Source organism: Arvicola amphibius, chromosome 9 (genome assembly GCF_903992535.2).
Source record: "Arvicola amphibius chromosome 9, mArvAmp1.2, whole genome shotgun sequence".
Taxonomy (NCBI): domain Eukaryota; kingdom Metazoa; phylum Chordata; class Mammalia; order Rodentia; family Cricetidae; genus Arvicola; species Arvicola amphibius.
Genome location: NC_052055.2, coordinates 57,897,543 through 57,920,411, shown reverse-complemented (window position 1 = coordinate 57,920,411; position 22,869 = coordinate 57,897,543). Strand labels below are relative to the sequence as shown.

The following is a 22,869-nucleotide window of genomic DNA, read 5'->3' as shown; positions in this document are numbered from 1 at the left end:
CAGCCTGGTCTACAAGAGCTAGTTCCAGAACAGGTCCAAAGCTACAGAGAAACCCTGTCTCAAAAAACCAAATAGATAAAATAGTAAAAACAACAAAAACGTTTTACAGTATGGTCTTTCCCAGTTTGACTTGTCTCATATTATATATAGCACCTCTTACAACATGACTTATGTGCATATAGGTAGAATGTCAAAGAAGGCTTCATAAAACATCTATAGCAATGAATATTGATATCTTCTATTTAAATCTTACTTGCAATTTTAAGTACTTTGTGTTGATTTGTGGGAGCAAGTGTGCCATGATGTACTCAAGGGGGTTTGAAGACAGCTTATAAGAGTTGGCTCTTGACTTCCACCATGTGGCTCTGCTCAAGACAGACTTGGTGGCAAGCATCTCACTGACTGTTATTGTGCATTTTGTCTCGCTAGATTTATTCTCTAACCTTTAGTTTGAAAATATTGTTCAACAAAAATTTGTTGGTGCTGGAGAGGTGGGTCAGCAGTTAAGAGCACATCACTTACTGTTCTTGCTGAGGATCTGAATTTGGTTACCAGAACACACACCAGGTGGTTCCCACCCACCTGGCAGTCTGGCAGCAGGAGGCTGTGATTGTCCCTGGTGTTGTTGGGCAGTTGAACTCCTGTGCATATAACCCATCACACACACGCATAACAATAAACAAATTCATATTGTTAATCATCTTAAAATTGCAACTACTGTAATAGAATTTAATATAATAGCACCTTTCTAGTTTACTTGTAGAAAACTCTATCTATAAAATAGGTTCTTATTTTTTATGATATATTCCTTTCCATTACTTTCAAACTTTCTTTTTTTTTTGTTTTTTTGTTTTTTTGTTTTTTTTTTGTTTTTCGAGACAGGGTTTCCCTGTAGTTTCTAGAGCCTGTCCTGGAACTAGCTCTTGTAGACCAGGCTGGCCTCGAACTCAGAGATCCGCCTGCCTCTGCCTCCCGAGTGCTGGGATTAAAGGCGTGCGCCACCACCGCCCGGCAAAGGTACTCAACAGAAGCTTAGTTCTTGTTTGTTTTTTTTTTTTTTTTTTTTTTTTTTTTTTTTTTTTTTTTTTTTTTTTTTTTTGGTTTTTTCGAGACGGGGTTTCTCTGCAGCTTTAGAGCCTGTCCTGGAACTAGCTCTTGTAGACCAGGCTGGTCTCGAACTCACAGAGATCCGCCTGCCTCTGCCTCCCAAGTTCTGGGATTAAAGGCATGCGCCACCACCGCCCGGCTCATTCAAACTTTCTATACTTTATGTGTTTGCCTTTTGTAGACAAATTCTTTATCTTCCCTTTTTTATATCTAATGTGAGGTATTGGATTCTAATTAATTGTTTAATAAATATTTATATTAGTAATGCACAAAAAAAGAAAATATTGTTCAGCCAAACTTGACTGTTATGGTGGGGAGACAGGGAGTACCCCCCCTTCTGTGCCACCTTAGCAGCAGTAAAAGGAGGGAGGAGAGTTCATTCCTTCCTGCCTTCCAGGTGAGTGTGTGGCGGGAGCTTCAGCTTGCTGACTCGGGTTCTCTCCTCAGAGCTCCATGAACCTGCCTCCTGACAAGGCCCGGCTCCTGCGACAGTACGACAACGAGAAGAAGTGGGATCTCATCTGTGATCAGGTATGAGGTGGCAGTCTGTGACACCTGGACGGAACAGTAAGGCCAAAGGTATAACTGCCGTGTTGACAGGAGCCAGCCTTGGCACAGGGTAACCTAACTTTGTTCAGGGAGCTTCCTGGCTGAGATGACTGGTGGGCCTGAGCGCCCACAAGGGCTACCTAGTGGGCAGTGGTGCTGGTGGCCTGTGCAGGTCAGCTGTGGATGAGGTGAGCAGTTTTCTCAGAAAACTGTGGCTATGACACAGGCTGTGCTGACGGACTCTTATTCTGACCTGGATGTGACAGACAGTGGGGTGTTTGTCCTGTCAACCACAGACTTGTAAGAGGGAGATGCCCTTGTCCTTGTGTAGCCGAGGACTGCAGCTTTCCTTGCATGGACAGTGTCTAGAGCTGGGTAGCAAGGGAAGGCGCTGCTTTGCTGCGAAGCAAGGCGTCATCAACACTCACTGCCTTTCTTTCCCTGCACACATGTGAAGGTCACAGGTCATGAGTCTTTGAATGCAAGGCTCAGCCTGTCTCTTGGTGGGTCTGGAAGGACCTGGCACAGAGGATGGTGGGCATTGTGTTTAAATCACACTCGGGTGCTGAGCTTTGTCATCAACAAATCTGTGATTTTTTTTTTAAGGCTCTGAAAAAAAAAAAGCATAATAGCTAATGTTTGAGAGCTGACTACCTGTCAGGAATGAAACACACAATAAAATATCTTATTTATCCTCACAAAATCCCCTGATACACATGCTCTTTCAGTTAGAGAATTCACAGTCAGATTGGGTAAGACAAACAGGTGCTAGGTCTTTGCTAGCTGTTTTCTTCTACTGTGCCCTGTGCTTACCCTGAGCTGGCATTATGATTCTGAGGTCTAAGTCCAAGCCTGGGCAGTGGTGGTGCAAGCCTTTACTCGGGAGGCAGAGGCAGGCAGATCTCTGAGTTCGAGGCCAGCCTGGACTACAGAGCTAGTTCCAAGACAGACAGGGCTACACAGAGAAACCCTGTCTCAAAAAAACAGAAAGAAAAAAATTAAGAGTACTGAGGTCTAAGTGTGAGCTCTCGCCAGGAAAAGATTTGGAGAACAGCAGTGCTGAAGTTCTTTACTTGTAAAGTTCTCTCCCCCCACCCCCCCACGTCCCCATTGAGACAGGGTTTCTCTGTGCAGCCCTGGCTGTCCTGGACTCACTCTGTAGACCAGGCTGGCCTCGAACTCAGAGATCCTCCTGCCTCTGCCTCCTGAGTACTGGGATTAAAAGTGTGTGCCACCACTGCCTGGCAAGTTCTGTTTGGATCCCTGTATGCATCTCTTCCCCTGAGTTCTTCAGATAGAGTCTTTGTGGAGGACTTCAGAGGACCACTGCTGAGGGGTTTGTTGAGTCTCCTCTTGGGTGGGCCTGAGTATAGAAGACATAGTCCTGCGCTCTGCGGAAGGGTATTGGGAGGTAACCCAGCTGCGAATCAGCATTTGGTTGCTGGGGTCCAATTCCTGGTCAAGCACAGACTATATACCTCCCTGAGCATAAGAACACAGCAATGCTAGCTGAGCCATAGCTGCAGAGTTTAGAACTACAAAAACTAGTTTCTTTGGGACAAAGCTCCCCTCCCTGTGGCTTTCATAACTGTCTGCCAGCTAGCCATTTACATATTCCCTTTAAGTACTAGTCCCAGCTCTGGTCTCTGCATCTTAGCAAGCAGTAGACTCAAAATAGTTTCTAACATAGAAAAGCATTTTAGGTGCTAGGAGCATTGACTGGAGGAGACCACAGCAACAAGTGGGACGTGCCTAGGGATCAATCAGGGAAGTGAGCCTAAGGGTTGGATGATGCTAAGCGACAGGAGACAACTGGAGGCTGAGTTTCCTCAAACTGAGCACTGTAGGCACTCTCCTTCCTTACACCCTCTGTGGACTTTATGGGTTTTGTGTGTGTGTGTGTGTGTCATATATATATATATATATATATATATATATATATATATATATATATATGTCTTTTTCTCACAGGAACGATTCCAGGTGAAGAATCCTCCCCACACCTATATCCAGAAACTCCAGAGCTTTTTGGACCCCAACGTAACACGGAAGGTGAAGTATGAGATGGAAAGGCCTATCTTACTGCCCTTCTGTGGAGTTTGGGCACAAACCTTTTGATGTGGGACTAAGTATTTTTGAATAATGGGAGTAAGATATCTGAGCTTTGAGGCCTAAGTGACTGTCCAGTACTGGAGGAAACGTCTGTGATTGCACATTGTACTTTCTATGTTTTCTTTTCGCCTCTTTTATTTGTAATATAAAATTGGATAGCTGTATGCTAGCGTATGCCTGGGAGACTGAAGCGAGAGGGTTGTGAGTTCCAGGCCAACTTAGGCTACATAGCAAGATGCTGCACACCCTTTCCCCAGACAAACAACAGACAGACAGATAAGGTTGGTGGAGGAAGGGAGGTTAGAGAGATGACTCAGCAGTTAAGAGAACTTGCTGTTTTTCCAGAGGACCCAGGTTCAGATCCCAGCACCACATGGTAGCTTACAACTTCTGTAACTCCATCTCCAGCGAATCCAATATCCTTTTCTAGCCTCTATAGGCCGTGCATGTGTATGGTACATAGACATACATGCAGGCAAACAGTCATACAAAAATATAAACAAATAAAATCTTAAAGAAAAATGTTTGACAGGGAATGTCTATCAAGTGACAAAAGATTCTATGTTTACAGAAGTTCAGGAGGAGAGTGCAGGAGTCAACCAAGGTCCTACGGGAGCTGGAGATCTCACTTCGCACCAATCACATTGGGTAAGTCAGGCCGGAGCATCCCAGCCTCTCTCCCTGGTACCACACATAGTCCACCACACAGATTTTGGTGCCCTTTGTTGGTTTATCCTTCCTGCCATGAAGTAGGTTTCCCTTGAATAACTCTCAGCTCTACAGAGCTCTAGATGTGCCCTTTCTGGGGTTTCTACCCTTCAGTTCTGCCTACTGCTGACCAGTCACTTCTGGCAAGCCTGGGGCCTCTCTTGGGGTCCTGTGGCTTTGAGTAGAAGACATTCCCATAGCAGCTGAGACTAGAGTCTGCCTGTGGGCTGGTCCTGGGCCAAGAGAGGCCCAGCAAAGCTTGGAATATGAGAATATGTTATATTGAATAGATGAAACCTACTTCCTAACTGGTGACTAGTTAGACTTTTTGATGCACAGATTATTTACCTGTTTGTGAGGGAAAAAAAACCAAAACAACTGTAGTACCCAAGCAGAAGAGGCTTCCTGAAACACCAAAGAAAGATGTGAGATAGTGGGGATCAGGCATTGGCTGTCTCCTGTATCCACGGATCCATGTGCTGCCAACACATTGAGATCTGTGTGAGTCTCTCAGCCCCAGTGGGGAGCCAAGTGGTGCAAAGGGAGCTAAGGGTTGATGCAGTGAGGTTCAGGAGAGGACAGTGCCTCAGTCCTGTGAAGCTGTTCCTCAAGAGCGAGAAAGGTGAACAGAGTGGGGTAGAAGGTGTGTGTGCCTGTGCAGAAAGGAGAGTGACGTGGGGCCTCAGTGAGTGGTCAGCAAAGGGGGAAGTGGGGCTTCTGGGCAGATGCCATCCTAAGTCCCTGAGCTTCCTGAGAGTAAGGTGGAAAGAGCCAAATGACATCATTATCTTTTCCTCTCTGTCCAGGCAGCAGCCTACTTGTCTACCTCCAGGCCAGACCTGCCTGGAGCTCTTAAGCGGGAGAGGATGTCTGTATGTGGCCAGCTGCAACAGCAGTCAGAAGGGAAGCGGCACAGGCGAGGGCAGGAAAGGGGCAGTTCCTGGCGCTGGGAGCTGTGCTGTGGTAGCCAGAGCTTGGCTTCCACACCGGTCATATGTGACCTAGACATGGAAAGCACTGAGAAAGATGTAGCCAAGCCCTCCCAAAAACCGTACAGAGGGAAAACTAGACAGTTCCTCAGTTAGGCTATGTGCACGTGGTTTAAAGTGACACCAGCAGTCCTGAGCACCATCTGGTACCTGCACCACTCCTCTCCACAGGGCCTCTCTCTCAGGCCGTGATGTCGTCTGTGAGGGTGAGAGTCTGTGCTCCTTAGGAAAGGACCACAAAGTAACCATCCCCTGTGATTAGCATAGTTCCCAGGCCCGGGGCTTCTTAGCAGTTGGTTCTCACATTGGAAGTCCAGAATCAGCCTCTGACTCCCAGGAAAGAGCTTAGTTGTGACATTGTAGAAGCCCCTGCCGTCCAGTCTGAGGCTTCTTGGGTAGTTCTATGAGGAAGACAGAATCCTTTTCTTCAGGAAGTTTGTCAGGCTAGTGAAGGGTCCTGAGGGGTTCTGCAGGAGTGAGTCCACGGGCAGTGGTTGGGGGTTCATGCTGTCGAATGACACTGCCCAAAGTAGGATTCCAGAGCCCTCTAGCTCTTCTGATTCGTGTTGGTTTTCCTGCCTTGTCACAGCGCCCTTTAACCTCTCCTTCAAAGTGTCACTGTCCCTAAAATAGCAGTGTAGACTCAGACAGGAAATGAGAAGGGGGTGGGGAGCTGGAGAGCAGACAGACAGGAAATGGGAGGCCTGTCGGCCCCCAGAGAGGAAACTAACTTCAGGCAGCTCCAGTGTCAGCTTCAGCTGGTGCTTGCTGCCAAATCAACCAAGCCTGGCGCTCCAGCTCCAGCCTCTCTCAGCTCCGGGTGTGGCTGCCCAGCATGGAACTGATGTCCAACTGTGGGGTGAAAGTCCTGCAGGGCAGATGGACACAGCTGCTTTATGTGGTCCCGTGACATTCCAGAGCGAATAGAGCACTCTGGAGAAGAGGGGTTTGTCCTGAGGGGCAGTGGACAACAGCCCTCACCAGCTCTGCGGGCACCGACTCTTCACATATATTCCAGAGATAGCACAGTCCAAAAGGAAAGCAAAGCGCCCTAGGCCATTGTCTTTCTGTGGCCCACCTGCCTGCCTTCCCACATTCTCATGTGACTGTGGGAGTCATGACATGCTGGAGTTTGAGTTCCTAGCTGTTCCCAGCCTTTGTCGGTTCTGCCAGACTCACTCCAGTTGAACACAGAAATCACACAACCATCCTTGCTCATTGCTTCTCAAGACTGAACTCAGTAAAGAGCCCTTTGGCCCAGTAAGGAGCTCTGACTGAGATTTATGGCATTAGGGACTTGTTAGCTTTCTCAGACACAGCTCTGTGAGTGGTAAATGCTCTGGATGCCTCCCCAATTCTTTCGGCACACAGTGGGAAAGGACAATGAGATACAAGAAATAATTGGGCTATAGCCTTGGCCCACTAGGAGAGACTGGCTGGAATCTTGTTGGCTGAAGCTTATCTGTGATAAAGCAAGTGGTATTGGAGATGCTTTCCCCATCCCTGGTTCCCTGGCTGTGGGAGGCCCAGACTCGTGACAAAGTCACAGATGGATGTCATAGATTTTGGTTTTCAGGATTTTCTCAGCCTGACACTAGGTTCCAGTAGTATACAAGAGTGGACACATTTGTCACTAGATTGCTGGGTCAGAGCCCTCCACCAAACCAGTTTATAGACTCCGTCCACTTGTCTCCTGTATCTGCAGGTGGGTGAGGGAATTTCTCAATGAGGAAAACAAAGGCCTGGATGTGCTGGTGGATTACCTGTCATTTGCCCAATGTTCTGTCATGTGAGTATCACAAGGGCTAAGGTTGGGGACCCACTGGGAAGCACACAGCTCCAGTCTATTTAGAAGAAGCACCTGTGGGGTGGGGATACAGAGCATCAGAGAACACTCTGCCATGTGCTGAGGCTGAGGGTTCAGTCTCCAGCATGGGAGGAGATGGGGGTGGAGGACAAGGAAGGATGAGATTCCAGCAGAGAGGATGGGAATGGGCAACCCAAGACAGGAGGAAGCAATCCAAGTGTTGTGTCAAGGTGAGCAGGCAAGACAAGCAAATCAAGACAAATCAAGAACCAGCAAGGATCGGTCGGTTAGCTGGAATAGAAGGCATGATTGGCGGAGCATGAAGAGAAAGTATGGAAAGGGAGCTTGGAATCAGAACCCAAATGATCTAAGTTCCAAATTACAGGCTATCTAAGGAAATATCCTGGCTCCTCAGGGAAATGCCTTGGTAGGACTTCTCCATTTCTACAAAATTGAATATTCGACGAAGCAGCTTAAGCCCTGAGATATGAAAGGTTTACTACAGGTCTGTTGTTGAAGAAGTACAGTGAGCATGACCTTTGACCTGAGCAGATAGATGAAGCATTTGGGAGCATTGTCCAAATATCCTTTTCACAGGGAGGCAGGAACAATGGCGTGGCGAGGCACAGTGACTGAGGGCTTTGATTCAGACAGAGTTGGGTTGTACACTATCTGTGGAACCTTAAGCAGCTTTGATTCAGACAGAGTTGGGTTGTGCACTATCTGTAGAACCTTAAGCAGCTTTGTCATCATCGCTGGAAGGAGTAAATGAGAAGTGTGTCTCACACTTAGCATTTGGAACATGCTAGGCCTCCTCTTCTGTGGCGGCTGCTTGTTGTTGATTTATTACCCGGATGATGGGCCTGCCTGTAATTTCCAGACATATAGAAAGAAGGCTGACTGTGATGGCAAATGAAGTTACCAACATGTGTAGTCTTACGTCCTAGACAGTCAGCCTGGGGAAAGCAGGTCCCAGCTTTGCTCTCAACTTCCCATGGTACCCTAGCATTGAATGTTCCTAGTCTGGAGAAGCCCCAGGCTTGAGCCTTGAGCCTTGCCTAGACCTTTGCTTTTGTGCTGTCCCTGCCCTTATGGCTCTTCTCTGTCCAGTGCATTTTCTTAAGGGCACACACTAAAGCCTCTCCCAGGTGCAGCTCCTATCACCATTCCCAGGTCATCCTCTTTAAACCTAGAGTAGGCTGCTCTCCATGCAGATCTCTGCAGAACTCATACCTCATGGTCCTCCTGTCCCTTTAAATAATCTTTTTTATAAAAAGAAATGGAAAAAAATGCTTAAATGAATTTTTAGTTCAGAACATTTATAGTAAAAAGATGTAGATTGTTTCCCCAAATATGCCTATCTGTCTTGAAAAAGAAAACAAATTCCAGTTGCTCTAAAGCAAGAATACACCAGATGTTTAATGTTTTGGTGTTGAGGGCGGTGCCTCTGAAAGGAAAGAGTCCAGAGAAGGAGAGAGAATATGTTTTAGGAAGCCTTGCGAGGGAAGGGGTGTGGCTGAATAGTTGGAGAGAAGGCGTGCATTTATAAACGGCACATTCTGGGCCCCGGAGTACCATGGTTGAGGGTGCGGACTGCCCTGCTAACTACCTCCTGTTGTCAGGACTGTTGCAGCCTCCTTTAGAACTCCCAGCCTTTGACACTGGGCATTCACGTGGGGCAAGATGTCCTGTGGGAAAAGGCTTTGGGGGATGTGCCCCAGTTTCAGTGGCTGCAGGGGCACGGGGGAAGAAGTTCAGGTGGAACTGCTCTCAGGGTGTGTGCTCTGGTGAAAATGTAAGGGAAGGCCCTGGTGGTGTGTAATTTGAGCTACCCTCTTTGCCCTGAGCACACTGCTTCTGGTAAGAGACATGCTACAGGAAGTGCCCAGACAACACCGGCGTCTCCAGCAGCTAGCACGCCCTGTCAATCTTGGCCTATGGTTTTCTTTCTTCTACTGAAGCTGAAGCTAAGATGGAAAACAGAAGCCCCATGTAGTCAGTCATAGAGAAACAGCCCATTAAGAGGGCCACTAGGCCTGGGGTGTAGCTACTGGGGCCTCTTGTTAGCACACCAGCCTAGCAGGAGGCCTTTGGCTACGTCCAGTACTGAAAAGCCAAATGAAGCCAGTTCAGTACTAGGCTGGGACAGGTGTACTCCCTAAGCTTAAAGGGCCAACTTTGACTTTTCAGGAACCCCATTACTTTCTTTTTAGGCCTATCCAGTTCTTGATGACCTAGGCTACTTTAGAGTGCTCTGAATCTTTAAGCCACTGCCATTGGTCAGTGAGTAAGATCTGCAGCTGGCCCATTTGCCTATACTCTTCTTTGGTATAGATTTTTTTTTAATTTTGAACTGATTTTTATTTAATGTGCATTGGTGTTTTGCCTGTATGTATGTCTGTGTGAGTGTCAAATCTGGAACTAGAGTTCTAGACAGCAATGAACTGCCATGTGGGTACTGAGAATTGCACCTGGGTCCTCTGGAAGAGCAACCAGTGCTCTTAACCACTGATCCATCTCTCCAGCCCTTGGTATAGATTTTTTTAAGTAGAGCCATGGTAATTTGAGATGTCCCATTTGAGTCTAGGGGCACAGGAAGCCAGCCAGCCTCCACCGTCCTAGGCCATGGAGAAACCTTCTGATCTCCTGCTCCCAGAACTGTCTGAACCTTCTCTGCCCTGTCTTACATTGGTAGCTCCAATCAGGATTAGGTCTCAGATGCCTAATTCTGTTTTTTCTTCTTGCTGTCCTTGCTTTGTGTTGCCATAGAGGCCTGAAGGGTGGAGGGTGAACTTGCTGGGGGCTTGGCACAGAACTTCTCTTGTGTATGTGCCTGTGTGTGCGCATGTGTGTCCTTTCATGCTCCAGGTTTGACTTTGAGGGTCTGGAGAGTGGCGATGATGGTGCATTTGACAAGCTCCGGTCCTGGAGCAGGTCAATCGAGGACCTGCAGCCGCCCAGCGCCCTGTCGGCCCCCTTCACCAACAGCCTCGCTCGCTCTGCGCGCCAGTCCGTGCTCCGGTATGTGTGCGCTTACTCTGCCCACCTGCATCCCACCCCAGCCCTGATCCAGGTCTTGGTAACCCGGTGAGTGCTCACGCTCCTCCTTCACTCTTGCTTCCAGGCTCAGCTCTCTTGCCCTCTGCCTGCTCGCCTGTCTCTGATCTGTCCTCTCTGTCTCCCTGACTCTGCCCAGCAGTCTGTCCTGGGTAAGTACATGGTCTTCAGCTGTGCCACCCCATCTGATGTTCCAGCTTTCCCCTTTCTCTAGTCCTCACTCTCTTTTAGCCATTCCTTCCTGACTTTGGGCAGGGCTTGGGCTTTGCTGGCTGATTCGGCTCCTGCCCTCGTGAACACACTCACTCTTCCCATCAGTGGCTTGGAACCCAGCCCCAGCTGCCTGCTGCTCCATCCTTTCCTTCCCTTTTCCTTCAGGTCTTTCTAAGTTGTGCTTTCACTTGTCTGTGTGCTTGAGAGCAGTCCTGTTGGTGAACCGGATCCCTTCTCAGAGCCCCTTTAGTTTAGAGGCTGTCCTTGCACCTCATAGCTTTCCCTTTAGCCTTTCTCTCGTCCACTGCTCTGCTTGTCTCCTTGGGTTTTGTGTCTTGCACACTGCTCATCATTCTGGTCTGGCAGGAACAGATTCCATTCATGTTTCCTCTTCTCACAAAACATTAAGGCAGGGGAGGAATGATACAAAGCAGGCATAACCCCCAGACTTCGTAAGGCCTATGTAGGTCTGCTCTGCCCTTGCGGGGCTTAAGAATGAGACGAAAGTAAAGATGCACCTGCCCCACTGAGTGTGCCAAAGTTGTGCTAACTAAAAGTGAGAGGAGAGAAATCTCAGGTGCGTTCTTTGTGATCCATCCCAAGGACTACAAAGTTCTCAAAACATTTTTGTATTTCAGAGGGTCTCTGGGGTTAGCATGATTTTGACAGACTATAAAGCTAGGGTCCTGGGCTAACAAAGGCCTTTACTAAGGAGGTGAATAGAAGCCGACTCCCCTGCCTCCTGCTGTACTGGCAGTTGGTACAAGGTCCTTTTCCCCTCCCCCCCCCCCCCCCGCATTTCTTCTGCTTTGAAGGGGCAGCGTGGTGTCTTAGAACCTTCACCAGCAGGCAGTCTTGTCCCTTACCTGATCACTTGGCACTGCCCCCCCAGGTACAGCACTCTCCCTGGCCGCAGGGCCTTGAAGAACTCCCGCCTGGTGAGCCAGAAGGACGATGTCCACGTCTGTATCCTTTGTCTCAGAGCCATCATGAACTATCAGGTAAGAGGTGATGCTCCTCGTGGATGTACTATTCCTTCTGCTTCGTATGTTTTTTTTTTTTTTTCAAACCAAGAGAGCAAAGCACCAGCTTGTGAAAGAGAGGTTTGCTAGTGGGAGGCCTGCTGGCTTTCCCTTTCCCACCATCGAGGTCCCCTCCTTTCCTTTGCAGTATGGCTTCAACTTGGTCATGTCCCACCCACACGCGGTCAATGAGATTGCACTTAGCCTCAACAACAAGAATCCAAGGTGTGTTCCTTCCTTCCTCATTATGCCCAGGTATCTGATGGTCCTGACTTGTCTTTGACAAGCCCTGCCTGCTTTGGGGTCTGTTAGTCAGGGTCTCCTCTGCTGGAGAAGCATCTAAGGATATGAATTGTGGTGACTTGGATGAGACCTAGGATGTTAATCTTCTTTCATCTCTTAGGACCAAAGCTCTGGTCTTGGAGCTGCTGGCAGCTGTGTGTTTGGTGCGAGGAGGTCATGAAATCATTCTTGCTGCCTTTGACAATTTCAAAGAGGTTAGTCTCCTGCATGCTCCACACACGACACATGTGTGTGCGCAAGCGTGTGTTCGTGTGCATGTGTGTGTATTAGAGAAAAATATGGTGGTTCCAATTACTGGGATCTCTAGTGGTTTTAAAATAACTGCTTGACTGAGCAGCCTGCTTCAAGCTAAAACAAAACCAGAGCTTTTTAGATCTTGTTCCACGACACTGCGCAGTTGGCCAGTTAATGACACTCTGGGACAGACTGAAGTGTTCTAACCTGATACTGTCAGAATCACCGAAGGAGTGCGTTGAAAATGCAGACTGGGGCTGGAGAAATGGTTCGATAGTTCAGAGCCTTTGCTGACTCAGTTTCCAGTGATTCACAACTGTCTTTAGTTCCAGTTCCAGAGGATCTGGTGCCCGCTTCTGGCCTGCACAGACACCGTATTATAAACATATGCATATACATTTATATGTATATATAATATATATATATATATATAATATACATAGGCAAAACACACAATTTCTTTTTCTTGTTTTAGGCACAGGCTCTACTCCTGACCCACTGGAGCAGAGCCTGGGCATCATCTTCACTTTATAAGACTCCCCAAGTGGTTCTGCTGCAGTGAGCCCCCAGGTGGAATCCAAAGCAAGTATATTCTCAGGGAGGAAAGCTAGCGAAGGAAGAGAGAACTTGTGTGTGGAATTTTCCCTTCCTGAGGTCTACGTCTGAAACCCCAGTTTGCTCGAACATGGGATTCCTCAACATCTAGCCACAGCTGTGGTCCCACCCCTTCCTCCTCTCTGGGCCTCTTCCCTCACATCCATTGTTTAGTTCAGGAAACAGCTCTTCCTCCTTAAAGTTCAGAAACTCAAAGGAGCCCCTGCACCCTTTTCAGCCGAGGCCTTTGCTGCATACTGACTCCTCCCTTTTGTCCCCCTGGGGCTCAGCCTCCTGCCACAGCCATGGCTAGACTCCTTTCTTTCTCCTTTTCTTCTTTCTGTAGTTTGCCAGCATCAGAGCTAAATCCTAGGCTGTACTGGATTCCCTCAGTGTGGTGGAGGGTCAGAGACCCAGGGCCAGATTCCAGGTCCTGGGTTTTCTTCTGGTATCCAAATGGCACAGTCCCTAGATAGAGTTATGGTTAATTTACTATTATTTTATGATATTTACTTATATATTTATTTGGGTATCTTTTGTTTGTTTGGTTGGTTGGTTATATTTTGTTTTTTGAAGACAGATTTTTACTTCACAACTCGAGCTGACTTCAAACATACGGCAGTCCTCCTGCTTCAGCCTCCTGAAGGCTAGCTAGGAAGTTAGGTGCAGACTGCCATGCTCCACTGAGTTGTGGCTAAACTTGGTCTGAACTGTGCCTTTGCCATCATGTTCCTGGGAACCAGGGCTTGGAGGTTTAGGTTCTGCATGGTGCAGATTCTTCCTCTGAGAATGTTTGCACATTCAGGTGTGTAAAGAACTGCATCGGTTTGAGAAGCTAATGGAGTATTTCCGGAATGAAGACAGCAACATTGACTTCATGGTGAGGACCTGGGCCTGGGACAAGTGCATGCCATGCCATTGAGGCTTTCTGCTACTTAAATCAAGCCACACTAACATCGTGTTTTGAGAGTTGGCTTCTCCCCCTTAGGTGGCCTGCATGCAGTTCATCAACATTGTGGTGCACTCGGTAGAGGACATGAATTTCCGGGTCCACCTGCAATACGAGTTTACCAAGTTGGGGCTGGAGGAATTCCTGCAGGTAAACTGGCTAGGGTCTTGGAAAGGGTCTCTTAAGGGTAGAGAATCAGCTTAGGCACAGCACAAAGGGCCTGTCTCCTTTGACCTGGAACAGAAGCTGTTTTGCCAGTTATTGTCTTCCCAATAAAACAGCTCTATCAGGGCCAGCCAGGCATCGGGAACAGCTGGAAGACCCTGGTTACATGCTCTCAGAGGTGGTTATGAAGCAATGATGCTTTCTCAGGCCTACACTGACTCCCTGCTACTCTGTATTTCCCTAGAAGTCAAGGCACACGGAGAGCGAAAAGCTGCAGGTGCAGATTCAGGCTTACCTGGACAATGTGTTTGATGTAGGGGGGTTGTTAGAGGATGCTGAAACCAAGAATGTAGCCCTGGAAAAGGTGGAAGAACTGGAAGAGCACGTGTCCCACGTAGGTATCCTCTGCTTACCAGGCAGTCACTGTGGAAGTCTGGGAGGATGGGCAAAACTAGGTTCCAGGAATCCTGAGCTGACCTGCCTGCCTTCAGATTGAGCTACAGGAAGGCTTTAGAACCACTGAGTCTCTAGACTCAGCTCTGGCCCAGGGCACTGGACACTACTCACTAGAATGTGCTAACATCCATGGCTGGGTATAAGATGGTCTTCAACTAGGGACACACTGCTACCATTTGCCTTCTACCTGTTGCTTTTCATAGTATCAGGACTCCCGGTTCCTGAGAGTGATGTAGGGAAGCCACTTGAATAAATTGGCTTTTGGGCATTGCTTTTCAGGTCCTGGTATGGCTCCAAATTTATAATGAGTGTTCAGGCTTGAACACAGCTTTGAACATTGCTTCTCCATTTGTAGCTCACAGAGAAGCTGCTGGACCTGGAGAATGAGAATATGATGCGAGTGGCAGAGCTGGAGAAGCAGCTACTACAGCGGGAGAAGGAGCTGGAGAGCATCAAGGTGCCAGTAGGGGAGGGAGAAGTGGGGAGACTGCAGCTGACCTGGGTTCCCCTTCTCACCAAATCGTGTCCAGGAGAGAAACTGATTTATCCTCAAGGCACTCAGGCAAGGGGTAACTGGTGATCTCCCCTTTTCTATCTGGAAAGAGAAGTTGAGGCTAGAGTTGGCCAGACACAGAAGAGAACGGGAGCAGCCATCCTGCCCACTTGCTGGCTCTTTCCCCACATCTCCTTAGCTCTGATGACTGAGCATCGTCCAAGCAGCCCAGGTCTACTTATTAGACAGGTGTCCTCTGCAGGGCAGGGTTTCTCTTAGTTCAGTCTCTTGTGTTCTTGCGCCTAACTTAATAACTTAGTTATAAAGCCATGCCACAAACTCCTTTTTCTTGCAGAAGAATATGATTATGTTGTACTGAGCTCAGCTCTGTGTGTATCTGCTCCTCTCTGCTGGGGGTACAGAGCTCACCGAGACAAGGCTTATCTATGAGGCTTCCATCTGAGCAATTATCCACAGCCAGAGAAATAAAACCAACAATGAAGAGTTAAGATCTGTGGAGAGAGCCGCTGTGCCCATCTGGCAGGGGATCAATGAGACTTTCAAATGTGGGGCCTCCTTATTCCTTGAGCCTTGAGGGTCCTATGCAGTAAGAACTGACTTGAGCAGAGAGAATCTATCAGAATACCAGTGGAAGCTAGCTGAATCTTCTTCCTGCTTCTGCTTTGTGTTCTTGACCAGATCTCTGCTGTTGTTAGCCCCCTCCCTGACATGATGACCCTAGCTCCTTGAGAGGGTCTATTGGGTAGGAATTCTGACTCTGTGGAAGTAATTGTTGTACCCTCAGCCCATTCTTCCTTCAATGTTGCTGTCTGCCTGATAGGAGACATATGAGAACACAAACCACCAGGTTCATACTCTTCGGAGGCTCATTAAAGAAAAGGAGGAGGCTTTCCAACGCCGATGCCACCTGGAGCCAAGTGCCCGGGGCCTGGATTCCATGGGTGGTAGCGAGGCCCTAGCCAGGATAGGCCCTACAGAGTTGAGTGAGGGCATGCCATCCTCTGACTTGGACCTGCTGGCTTCAGCCCCACCTGCTGAGGAGGCCCTTCCTCTGCCCCCTCCACCAGCTCCACCTTTGCCCCCACCACCTCCTCCATTACCAGGTAACTGGGACTTCCAAGCCAAGAGGGGCAGGTTTTTGTGAGACCAAGACTCTAGTCTCAGGGAGCAGCTGGGAAATAGCATCATTTAAGGGCTAGGAGGATAAGTCAGGATGAGAAGACTAAGGGAGGACCAGAATTTGGGGAAGCAGAAGAAGGAATGTTGGGAGCAGGCTTTGCTTTGAGGATCTCTGAGTGCTACTCTTAATTACTCTGAAGAAACTCCATCAGGGATGCTAGTCACTGTCCCCCTTCAGGAGACTTCTGGGATTAGCTTGACCAGACTTTCCATAGCATTCCTCTCTGGGTCTCTAAGGACAGGTCAGGCAGGCAGAGTTTGAGCAGCCTGGAAAGAATTTAGGACCTTTGGGTCACTGTGGCATTTTTTTCTTCCCCAGACAAGTGTCCCCCTGCCCCACCTCTCCCTGGTGCTGCTCCTTCTGTTGTGTTAACAGTGGGCCTGTCAGGTGAGTATCCTCAGAGCTCTGGGCAACGCTGATGGAGTTTTTCCTTGACCCTTGCCTTATACCTGTCCCCTTTCCAAAACTAGCCATTCGCATCAAGAAACCTATCAAGACAAAGTTCCGGCTGCCAGTCTTCAACTGGACAGCACTGAAACCCAATCAGATCAATGGCACTGTCTTCAGTGAACTTGATGATGAAAAGATCTTGGAGGTGACAGGGTTCTGGGGTCCAAAAGGGTGGGGTTGGGGTCTGAGGACCAAGATGTCCTCACAGCCAGATCTTCTGGTCTTGGAAAAGCTTTTAGGCAGAGCAGAACTGATACTATATCAGCTTTAGGGACCGTGACTGGGTCCTTGCAGGGCACGTGGCAGTGGGTTATTGTCATAGTTCGAGCCTTCAACATCATCTCTACTTCTGCCAGGACTTAGACCTGGACAAGTTTGAAGAGTTATTTAAGACAAAAGCCCAGGGTCCTGCCCTTGACCTCATCTGCTCCAAGAATAAGACTGCACAAAAGGCTGCCAGCAAGGTGACCCTTTTGGAAGCCAATCGTGCCAAGAACCTGGCTATCACCCTTCGCAAGGCTGGGCGCTCAGCTGAGGAGATCTGCAGGGCCATTCACACGTGAGGCTCCCACTAACTTGGCCCTGGTTCCCAGACAGCCGTTACCCCAGTTTATCCCCACAGCAATGGGTTCTCCTAGATTTCTGGGTTCCTGACAGGACTTGTTCACACGTCTCAGCCACCCACTGGCCTGAACAGAGCATACTGACTGCATGCTTAGTGTCAGTGAGAGAACTACCCATTCAGCCCAGAACGAAGAAGTGTGGCAGGAATAGTGTAGGCAGGGATACCACGTTAGCAGAGCAGACAGGAGAGCCACTGACACTGAGGGAAGGCGTTCCAAGGAGGGTTTAACTAAGACTGAAGGAAGTGCACAAGTTGGTCCAGGTCAGGACCTGGTGGAAGCATTATGATACTGAGTACTGAAAATGAAATCTGCCTTTAGTGTGGAGGCCAGGCAGGGTAGTAAGTGGGCAGAGGTCTTGCAGGCCATATTCAGGTTGGTTAAACTTTACCATAGATGCAGAGGGGAAGTCACTAAAGGGCTTTAACAACAGGAGCATGAGGGTCAGGCATAGTCTGTGTATCTGTCATCCTCGCTCTTTTGTAGCAGAGAGAGGAGGCTCACAAGTTTGAGACCACCCTAGGCTACATAACAAGATCCTGTCTGAAAACGAACAGCAGACACAGATTACCCCCTAGGAGTGTTGTTAACATCATGAGAGATGAAGCAATGTCTTTACGTCTGGCTATGTCCTGTATATTGTTCCCCAGTCCTTGTAAGGACGAGGGAACATGTGGACAGATGTCAGACCTGAAGTGGTTTTCCTCCTACAGGTTTGACTTACAGACATTACCTGTAGACTTCGTGGAATGCCTGATGCGCTTCCTGCCCACAGAGGCTGAGGTGAAGCTGTTGCGGCAATATGAGCGTGAACGGCAGCCCCTGGAGGAGCTGGCCGCTGAGGACCGCTTCATGTTACTCTTTAGCAAGGTGGAACGGCTGACCCAGCGAATGGCTGGCATGGCCTTTCTGGGCAACTTCCAGGACAACCTGCAGATGCTCACACCGGTACAGCCTCTTCCCTAATCACTTTCCACTGCCATCACTAGTCATGTCTGCTGTCCATCCTTCTGGCCCTATCCCTTGACTTTGTTCTTCTCCCAGCCTGGTGACTCTGTTCATCTTGTCTTCCAGCAACTGAATGCCATCATTGCAGCCTCTGCCTCTGTCAAGTCCTCACAGAAACTGAAGCAGATGCTGGAGGTTGGGAAAGGGAATGACTGGGGTGCTGGTGGTTCCCAGGGGTCCTGGGTGGGTTCTAGTGCTACTATACAAAGGAGGAAGTACTTGGAGCTTCTCATGTCCCGCCTTCCGTGCATCTTATGAACAGATCATACTTGCATTGGGGAACTACATGAACAGCAGCAAGCGAGGTGCTGTGTACGGCTTTAAGCTCCAGAGCCTGGATCTGGTAAGATGGCGGGAGCAGCATGTGCAGGAAGCCTGGAACACCAGTGTTGGAGCTAGGGTGCTTAGCTCTCTGTTGCCACCACTGCCTTCCAGCTGCTGGACACAAAGTCCACTGACCGGAAAATGACACTGCTGCACTTCATCGCCTTGACAGTGAAGGAGAAATACCCAGACCTGGCTACCTTCTGGCATGAGCTGCACTTCGTGGAGAAGGCTGCAGCAGGTGAGGGCTCCTTGCCTCCAGCCTGGGCAGTACCAGGAAGCTGAGCAAGAGGAACACCTGGGCTCATTTCTGGCTTTTGTTATCTTACTACTTCAAAGCTTTCCGCTAAAGCCGTGAGCTGGGACCACTCCAGAGGGAGCCTTCCTCTGAGCTCAAGTGGGATCAGGCTTCCTTAGGCTGACCCAGAGATTGCATTTCTCTACCATTTATGTGGTATGGTTAGAAAACTATAATTATAAAGCCCCCTAATACATACAGTACTGCTGTTTCTGTTCCGCCCATGAGAAACTACAGCAGGCCCAAGGCAGCTAGCTCCAGCTTGGAGATGAGCAGTCTCAGTGGTTTGCCTTCCTTTGCTACCTTGTCCTTTGGGCTTATGAACTCTGGCCTTCCATTCTTTCCCACTGCTGAGAGAGCTTAGTCTGCTTGACATGGACTTCCCTACATGTATGTCACTGGAAGTGTATGCCATGGGGGAGGATAAATTTGCTGTAGTCCTGAGCAAGCCTCAGCCAGACACCTTGGTAAATAGTGTCCCTGGAGAACGTGCTGCTGGATGTGAAAGAGCTGGGCCGGGGCATGGAGCTGATTCGGCGGGAATGCAGCATTCATGACAACAGCGTCCTTCGAAACTTCCTCAGCACCAATGAAGGCAGGCTGGACAAGCTCCAGCGTGATGCCAAGACTGCCGAGGTGAGCAAGGAATTGGAGTAGGCAACAAACATCTAGGACAACAGTTTCAACCTGTGGGTCATGACCCCTTTGGGGGGGGGTCGAACAACTGTTTCACAGGGGTCACATGTCGGATATTTACATTATGTTTCCTAAGAGTAGCAAAATTACAGTCATGAGGTGGTCATCACATGAGGCGCTGTAGTGAAGAGTTACAGTGTGAGGAAGGTTGGGAACCGCTGCACTAGAGCCGAGGTACTAAGGCCACCGTGTCAGCTCCAACTGCAGTTCCACCAGGCAGCTAGCCAGCCGTTAGGGAACATGTGGTGGGAGTCACAAAGGACTTTAAAGATAGCAGCAGACATCCATGTCTGGAGTTATAACTCTTGAGAACACCCATATTCTCTCTGGTTCACAGGCGCTTGGGTAGTTGGTTTTCTCCCTTTGGCCTTAGGTTTTTTTTGTGGGCCTTCTGTCCATGTGTGAGCAGAGCTTCTACCCACCCTTCTGTCTGCCCCTTCCTTACCCAGGAGGCCTACAATGCAGTTGTGCGCTACTTTGGCGAGAGTCCCAAGACCACACCTCCTTCTGTGTTTTTCCCAGTATTTGTCCGATTCATTCGTTCTTACAAGGTAAGCTGAAGAAAAGTTTCTAGAGGAGTTTGGCTGAGATTAGATGAGAGAGAACCTGGGCTTCAAGTCTGAGTCTTTCCAATTCCTGAGGCCTAGGAAAGGAACCATGGAAGCTGGTGACAGGCCTCAGCTGTGAACTGGTGGGCAGGGTGGGGGCCCAGCCCCTTCCTTTCATTGTTTGGAGCAGGAAATACTCCTCCGGAGGGTGGCCACCTGGGGTTAGCTGGTCTTACTGCCACCCACTTTTCATGTCAGCCCCTCCTTTCCCAGCCTGTGAGAGCCTCATTCCCCTTTTCTTGGTTCTCTCTAAGGAAGCAGAACAAGAGAATGAAGCTCGCAAGAAACAAGAGGAAGTAATGCGGGAGAAGCAGCTGGCTCAGGAAGCCAAGAAGCTGGATGCCAAGGTGGGTGGGACCAAGAGCTTTGGTCTGGAGGGTAGGACAAAAACCTGAGGATTCAGGGATACACACACACACACACACACACACACACCCTTGGCGTGCCTGAAGGCAAGAGTCCAGGGGGAGGGGCAGACACAGATGGACAGGACACAGGGTTTCTCTCAGTAGGGCCATCTTCAGACTGCATCTTGGGACAGGAACCAGTTACTTGTTGGGTTAGTGATGACTTCCTTCCCCTTCTACTCTTTGGCCCTAGACTCCATCCCAGCGAAACAAATGGCAACAGCAGGAGCTAATTGCAGAGTTGAGACGGCGCCAAGCTAAGGAACACCGGCCTGTTTACGAAGGGAAGGATGGTACCATTGAGGATATCATCACAGGTAGGATGGGTCCATTGGGCCCAATTCCCAGAGCCTAAGCTAACCCCCTTTGGTCCTTCTTTCTAGTCTGTTTTCCCCATAAAGCCTGACCACGATCTTTCCTGGGCCATAGTGTTGAAGAGTGTCCCTTTCACGGCCCGTACTGCCAAGCGGGGCTCACGCTTCTTCTGTGATGCAGCCCACCACGATGAGTCAAACTGTTAGCCCTCAAGGCTGGGGCCCCTGACACGGTACTGGGCATCATGGCTGCATACTCTGCATGCTTCTAGAATCATCTAGTAGCAGCCTGCCTGGGATGGAGACAGACTTCTTGCATGCTGCATGCCCTGAAGAAACACAGTTATTCCCCTGCCTGTTTCATTCCCCACTAATTCTTGTCCTAGATACTAAATAAGACCCAAGGGGTAAGGAGTCTGGCCAGGGTTGGAACTATGCCAGAGCAGGCAAGTCCAAGCCTATGGCCTCCGATTCCTGAGGCTTCACTCCTAGACCCCAAGGTATCCAGGGTCCTGATCTCCCCTAAGAGCTCTGGCAGATAGCTGCTACTCAGGGACAGATGTCCCATGACCTTGCTTCCTGACATCTTAGTTGGCTAGTGGTCTTTTCCTGAGTAGCCTTTAGAGCCCCCGTGTTACCTCTGAAAACAGCTCCAGCAGTTCTCTAGCTGGTCCTTCCCTGACCTTTATACATGCTATTACTTATTCCCTGTACCTCCTGAAGGTGCTGCCCTGCTTAGTCTCCCTGCCTGTTCACATGCATCTGTCTGTCTTCCCCACAGGCTTCAAACACGGGCCCATGAGCATTCGCAACCAAGCCAGGAGTGCTGTACCACCCAGTGGCCCTCCTCGGGCTCCAGGTCCTCACTGAGATCCTTTTGGAGGTAGAAGTACTTTAACTCTTCCTGCAAGTCCGGACAGTGGACCCAGGGCCCAGCAGAGGGCTGTGCTGTTCCAGCTGCAGCCACTCCAGCTCTGGGGCTGGATCTTCCCTGTGCCACTGTGGGTACTGGGTCTATAGGGGCCTGGCACTTCCCTAGTGCCTCCCATAATGCACCTTGCCCCCAGCCTTCAACTTCATTCAGGGCTGGGAAAAACCACTTCCAGCTTTGGCTCATGAGGGCAGATGGCCCCTCTTCCACTAGAGTCTAATAGGATGAAAAAGGAGAATGCTGTCCTCCCTTTTTTTTTTTTTTTTTTTTTTTTTTTTTCCCTTTTTGTAGTCCCAGTCAGCTCTGGTCTAAAAATATCCAGGCTTATGGATCCCTGGACTGGCAATATCAGATCATCTCACTGAGTAAGGCCCTTCCTTACCTGGGCCCACTCTGCTGAGCCCAAGTGAAAAAAGGGTAGAGGAGCAATGTCAGGCCACTACATTCTTGACATTCTACCTGAGTACTCAGTTTTTTGGTCCTGCCTTCCAGGCCCTTGGTCCCACCAACCTTGGCATCCAGCTTCTTTGGCTTCCTGAGCCAGCTGATTCTCCTGCATTACCTCCTGCTTCTTGTAGGAGCTTCTTGCTACACTTCTCAAAACCAAAGGTCTTTGTGGGGAAAGACTTGAGGCTTTCAAAGATGGAAAGGGAAGGGCTAACACTGAACATGGAGAGTGTGACTGTGGGACCAGCTAACCCCAGGTGGCCACCCTCTGGAGGGGTACTTCCTGCTCCCGACAATGAAAGGAAGGGCCTGAACCACAGCCTGCCCACTGTCTTCCCACTGAGTGAAGAAGAGCACAGGCACTGCGCCAGCTCCAAGACTGCTAGAGGAAGGATGTGCCGGGATCTCGCCTTCCTCAGCTAGGTGGATTCTGGCCAGGAACAGGCAACGTAGAGGATCTTCATAGACTATCTGCTCAGTTCTCTACTAGGTTCTCTGACCTTGGAAGGGATGCGAGGGCACTTTGTTTTGTATATGTACCATTTCCTGTCTCTCTTGTACATAAATCCCACACCTCTCAACAAAATCTTGTGCACCTGGCCTGTCTTTCTCCTTTCTGGTTGTGTGTGGCGAGGGTGGGCCGATGAGGATATATAAGAGTGGGTGGGAGTGGTATTTTGCTTCCCATCTCAGGAGTGATGAGGCCTAGAAGGGCTGGGGAAGCCTGGCTGGGTGGGCTTAACTACCACAGATGCAAAGAGGTAGGGGGGAATGCCCTCCCCCTTCCCTCTTTCTCCCCGTCAG

The 22,869-nt window shown here is 49.3% G+C and overlaps 1 protein-coding gene across 4 annotated transcripts in view; it reads left to right on the top strand.

The window, feature by feature from the left end:
- Nucleotides 1–22,664, top strand: part of Fmnl3 (formin like 3) — a 59,814-nt gene extending 37,150 nt beyond the window's left edge. Inside the window, exons 2-27 of one of the 4 annotated variants that reach the window (XM_038343535.2) lie at nt 1,555–1,638; nt 3,628–3,708; nt 4,340–4,416; nt 7,171–7,254; nt 10,141–10,293; nt 11,435–11,543; nt 11,713–11,789; nt 11,968–12,061; nt 13,501–13,575; nt 13,684–13,794; nt 14,054–14,203; nt 14,621–14,722; nt 15,600–15,882; nt 16,278–16,346; nt 16,430–16,554; nt 16,766–16,968; nt 17,746–17,980; nt 18,107–18,175; nt 18,303–18,383; nt 18,476–18,605; nt 19,138–19,298; nt 19,808–19,909; nt 20,221–20,313; nt 20,567–20,690; nt 20,803–20,915; nt 21,465–22,664. In XM_038343535.2, the coding sequence (XP_038199463.1) occupies nt 1,555–1,638; nt 3,628–3,708; nt 4,340–4,416; nt 7,171–7,254; nt 10,141–10,293; nt 11,435–11,543; nt 11,713–11,789; nt 11,968–12,061; nt 13,501–13,575; nt 13,684–13,794; nt 14,054–14,203; nt 14,621–14,722; nt 15,600–15,882; nt 16,278–16,346; nt 16,430–16,554; nt 16,766–16,968; nt 17,746–17,980; nt 18,107–18,175; nt 18,303–18,383; nt 18,476–18,605; nt 19,138–19,298; nt 19,808–19,909; nt 20,221–20,313; nt 20,567–20,690; nt 20,803–20,894 (2,964 nt within the window). In that variant the 3' untranslated portion in view covers nt 20,895–20,915; nt 21,465–22,664. The remainder of the gene's footprint in view (nt 1–1,554; nt 1,639–3,627; nt 3,709–4,339; nt 4,417–7,170; nt 7,255–10,140; nt 10,294–11,434; nt 11,544–11,712; nt 11,790–11,967; nt 12,062–13,500; nt 13,576–13,683; nt 13,795–14,053; nt 14,204–14,620; nt 14,723–15,599; nt 15,883–16,277; nt 16,347–16,429; nt 16,555–16,765; nt 16,969–17,745; nt 17,981–18,106; nt 18,176–18,302; nt 18,384–18,475; nt 18,606–19,137; nt 19,299–19,807; nt 19,910–20,220; nt 20,314–20,566; nt 20,691–20,802; nt 20,916–21,464) is intronic. The other 3 variants (XM_038343536.2, XM_038343537.2, XM_038343538.2) reach the window with 3 other exon arrangements.
- The last annotated feature ends 205 nt before the right edge of the window (nt 22,665–22,869 follow it).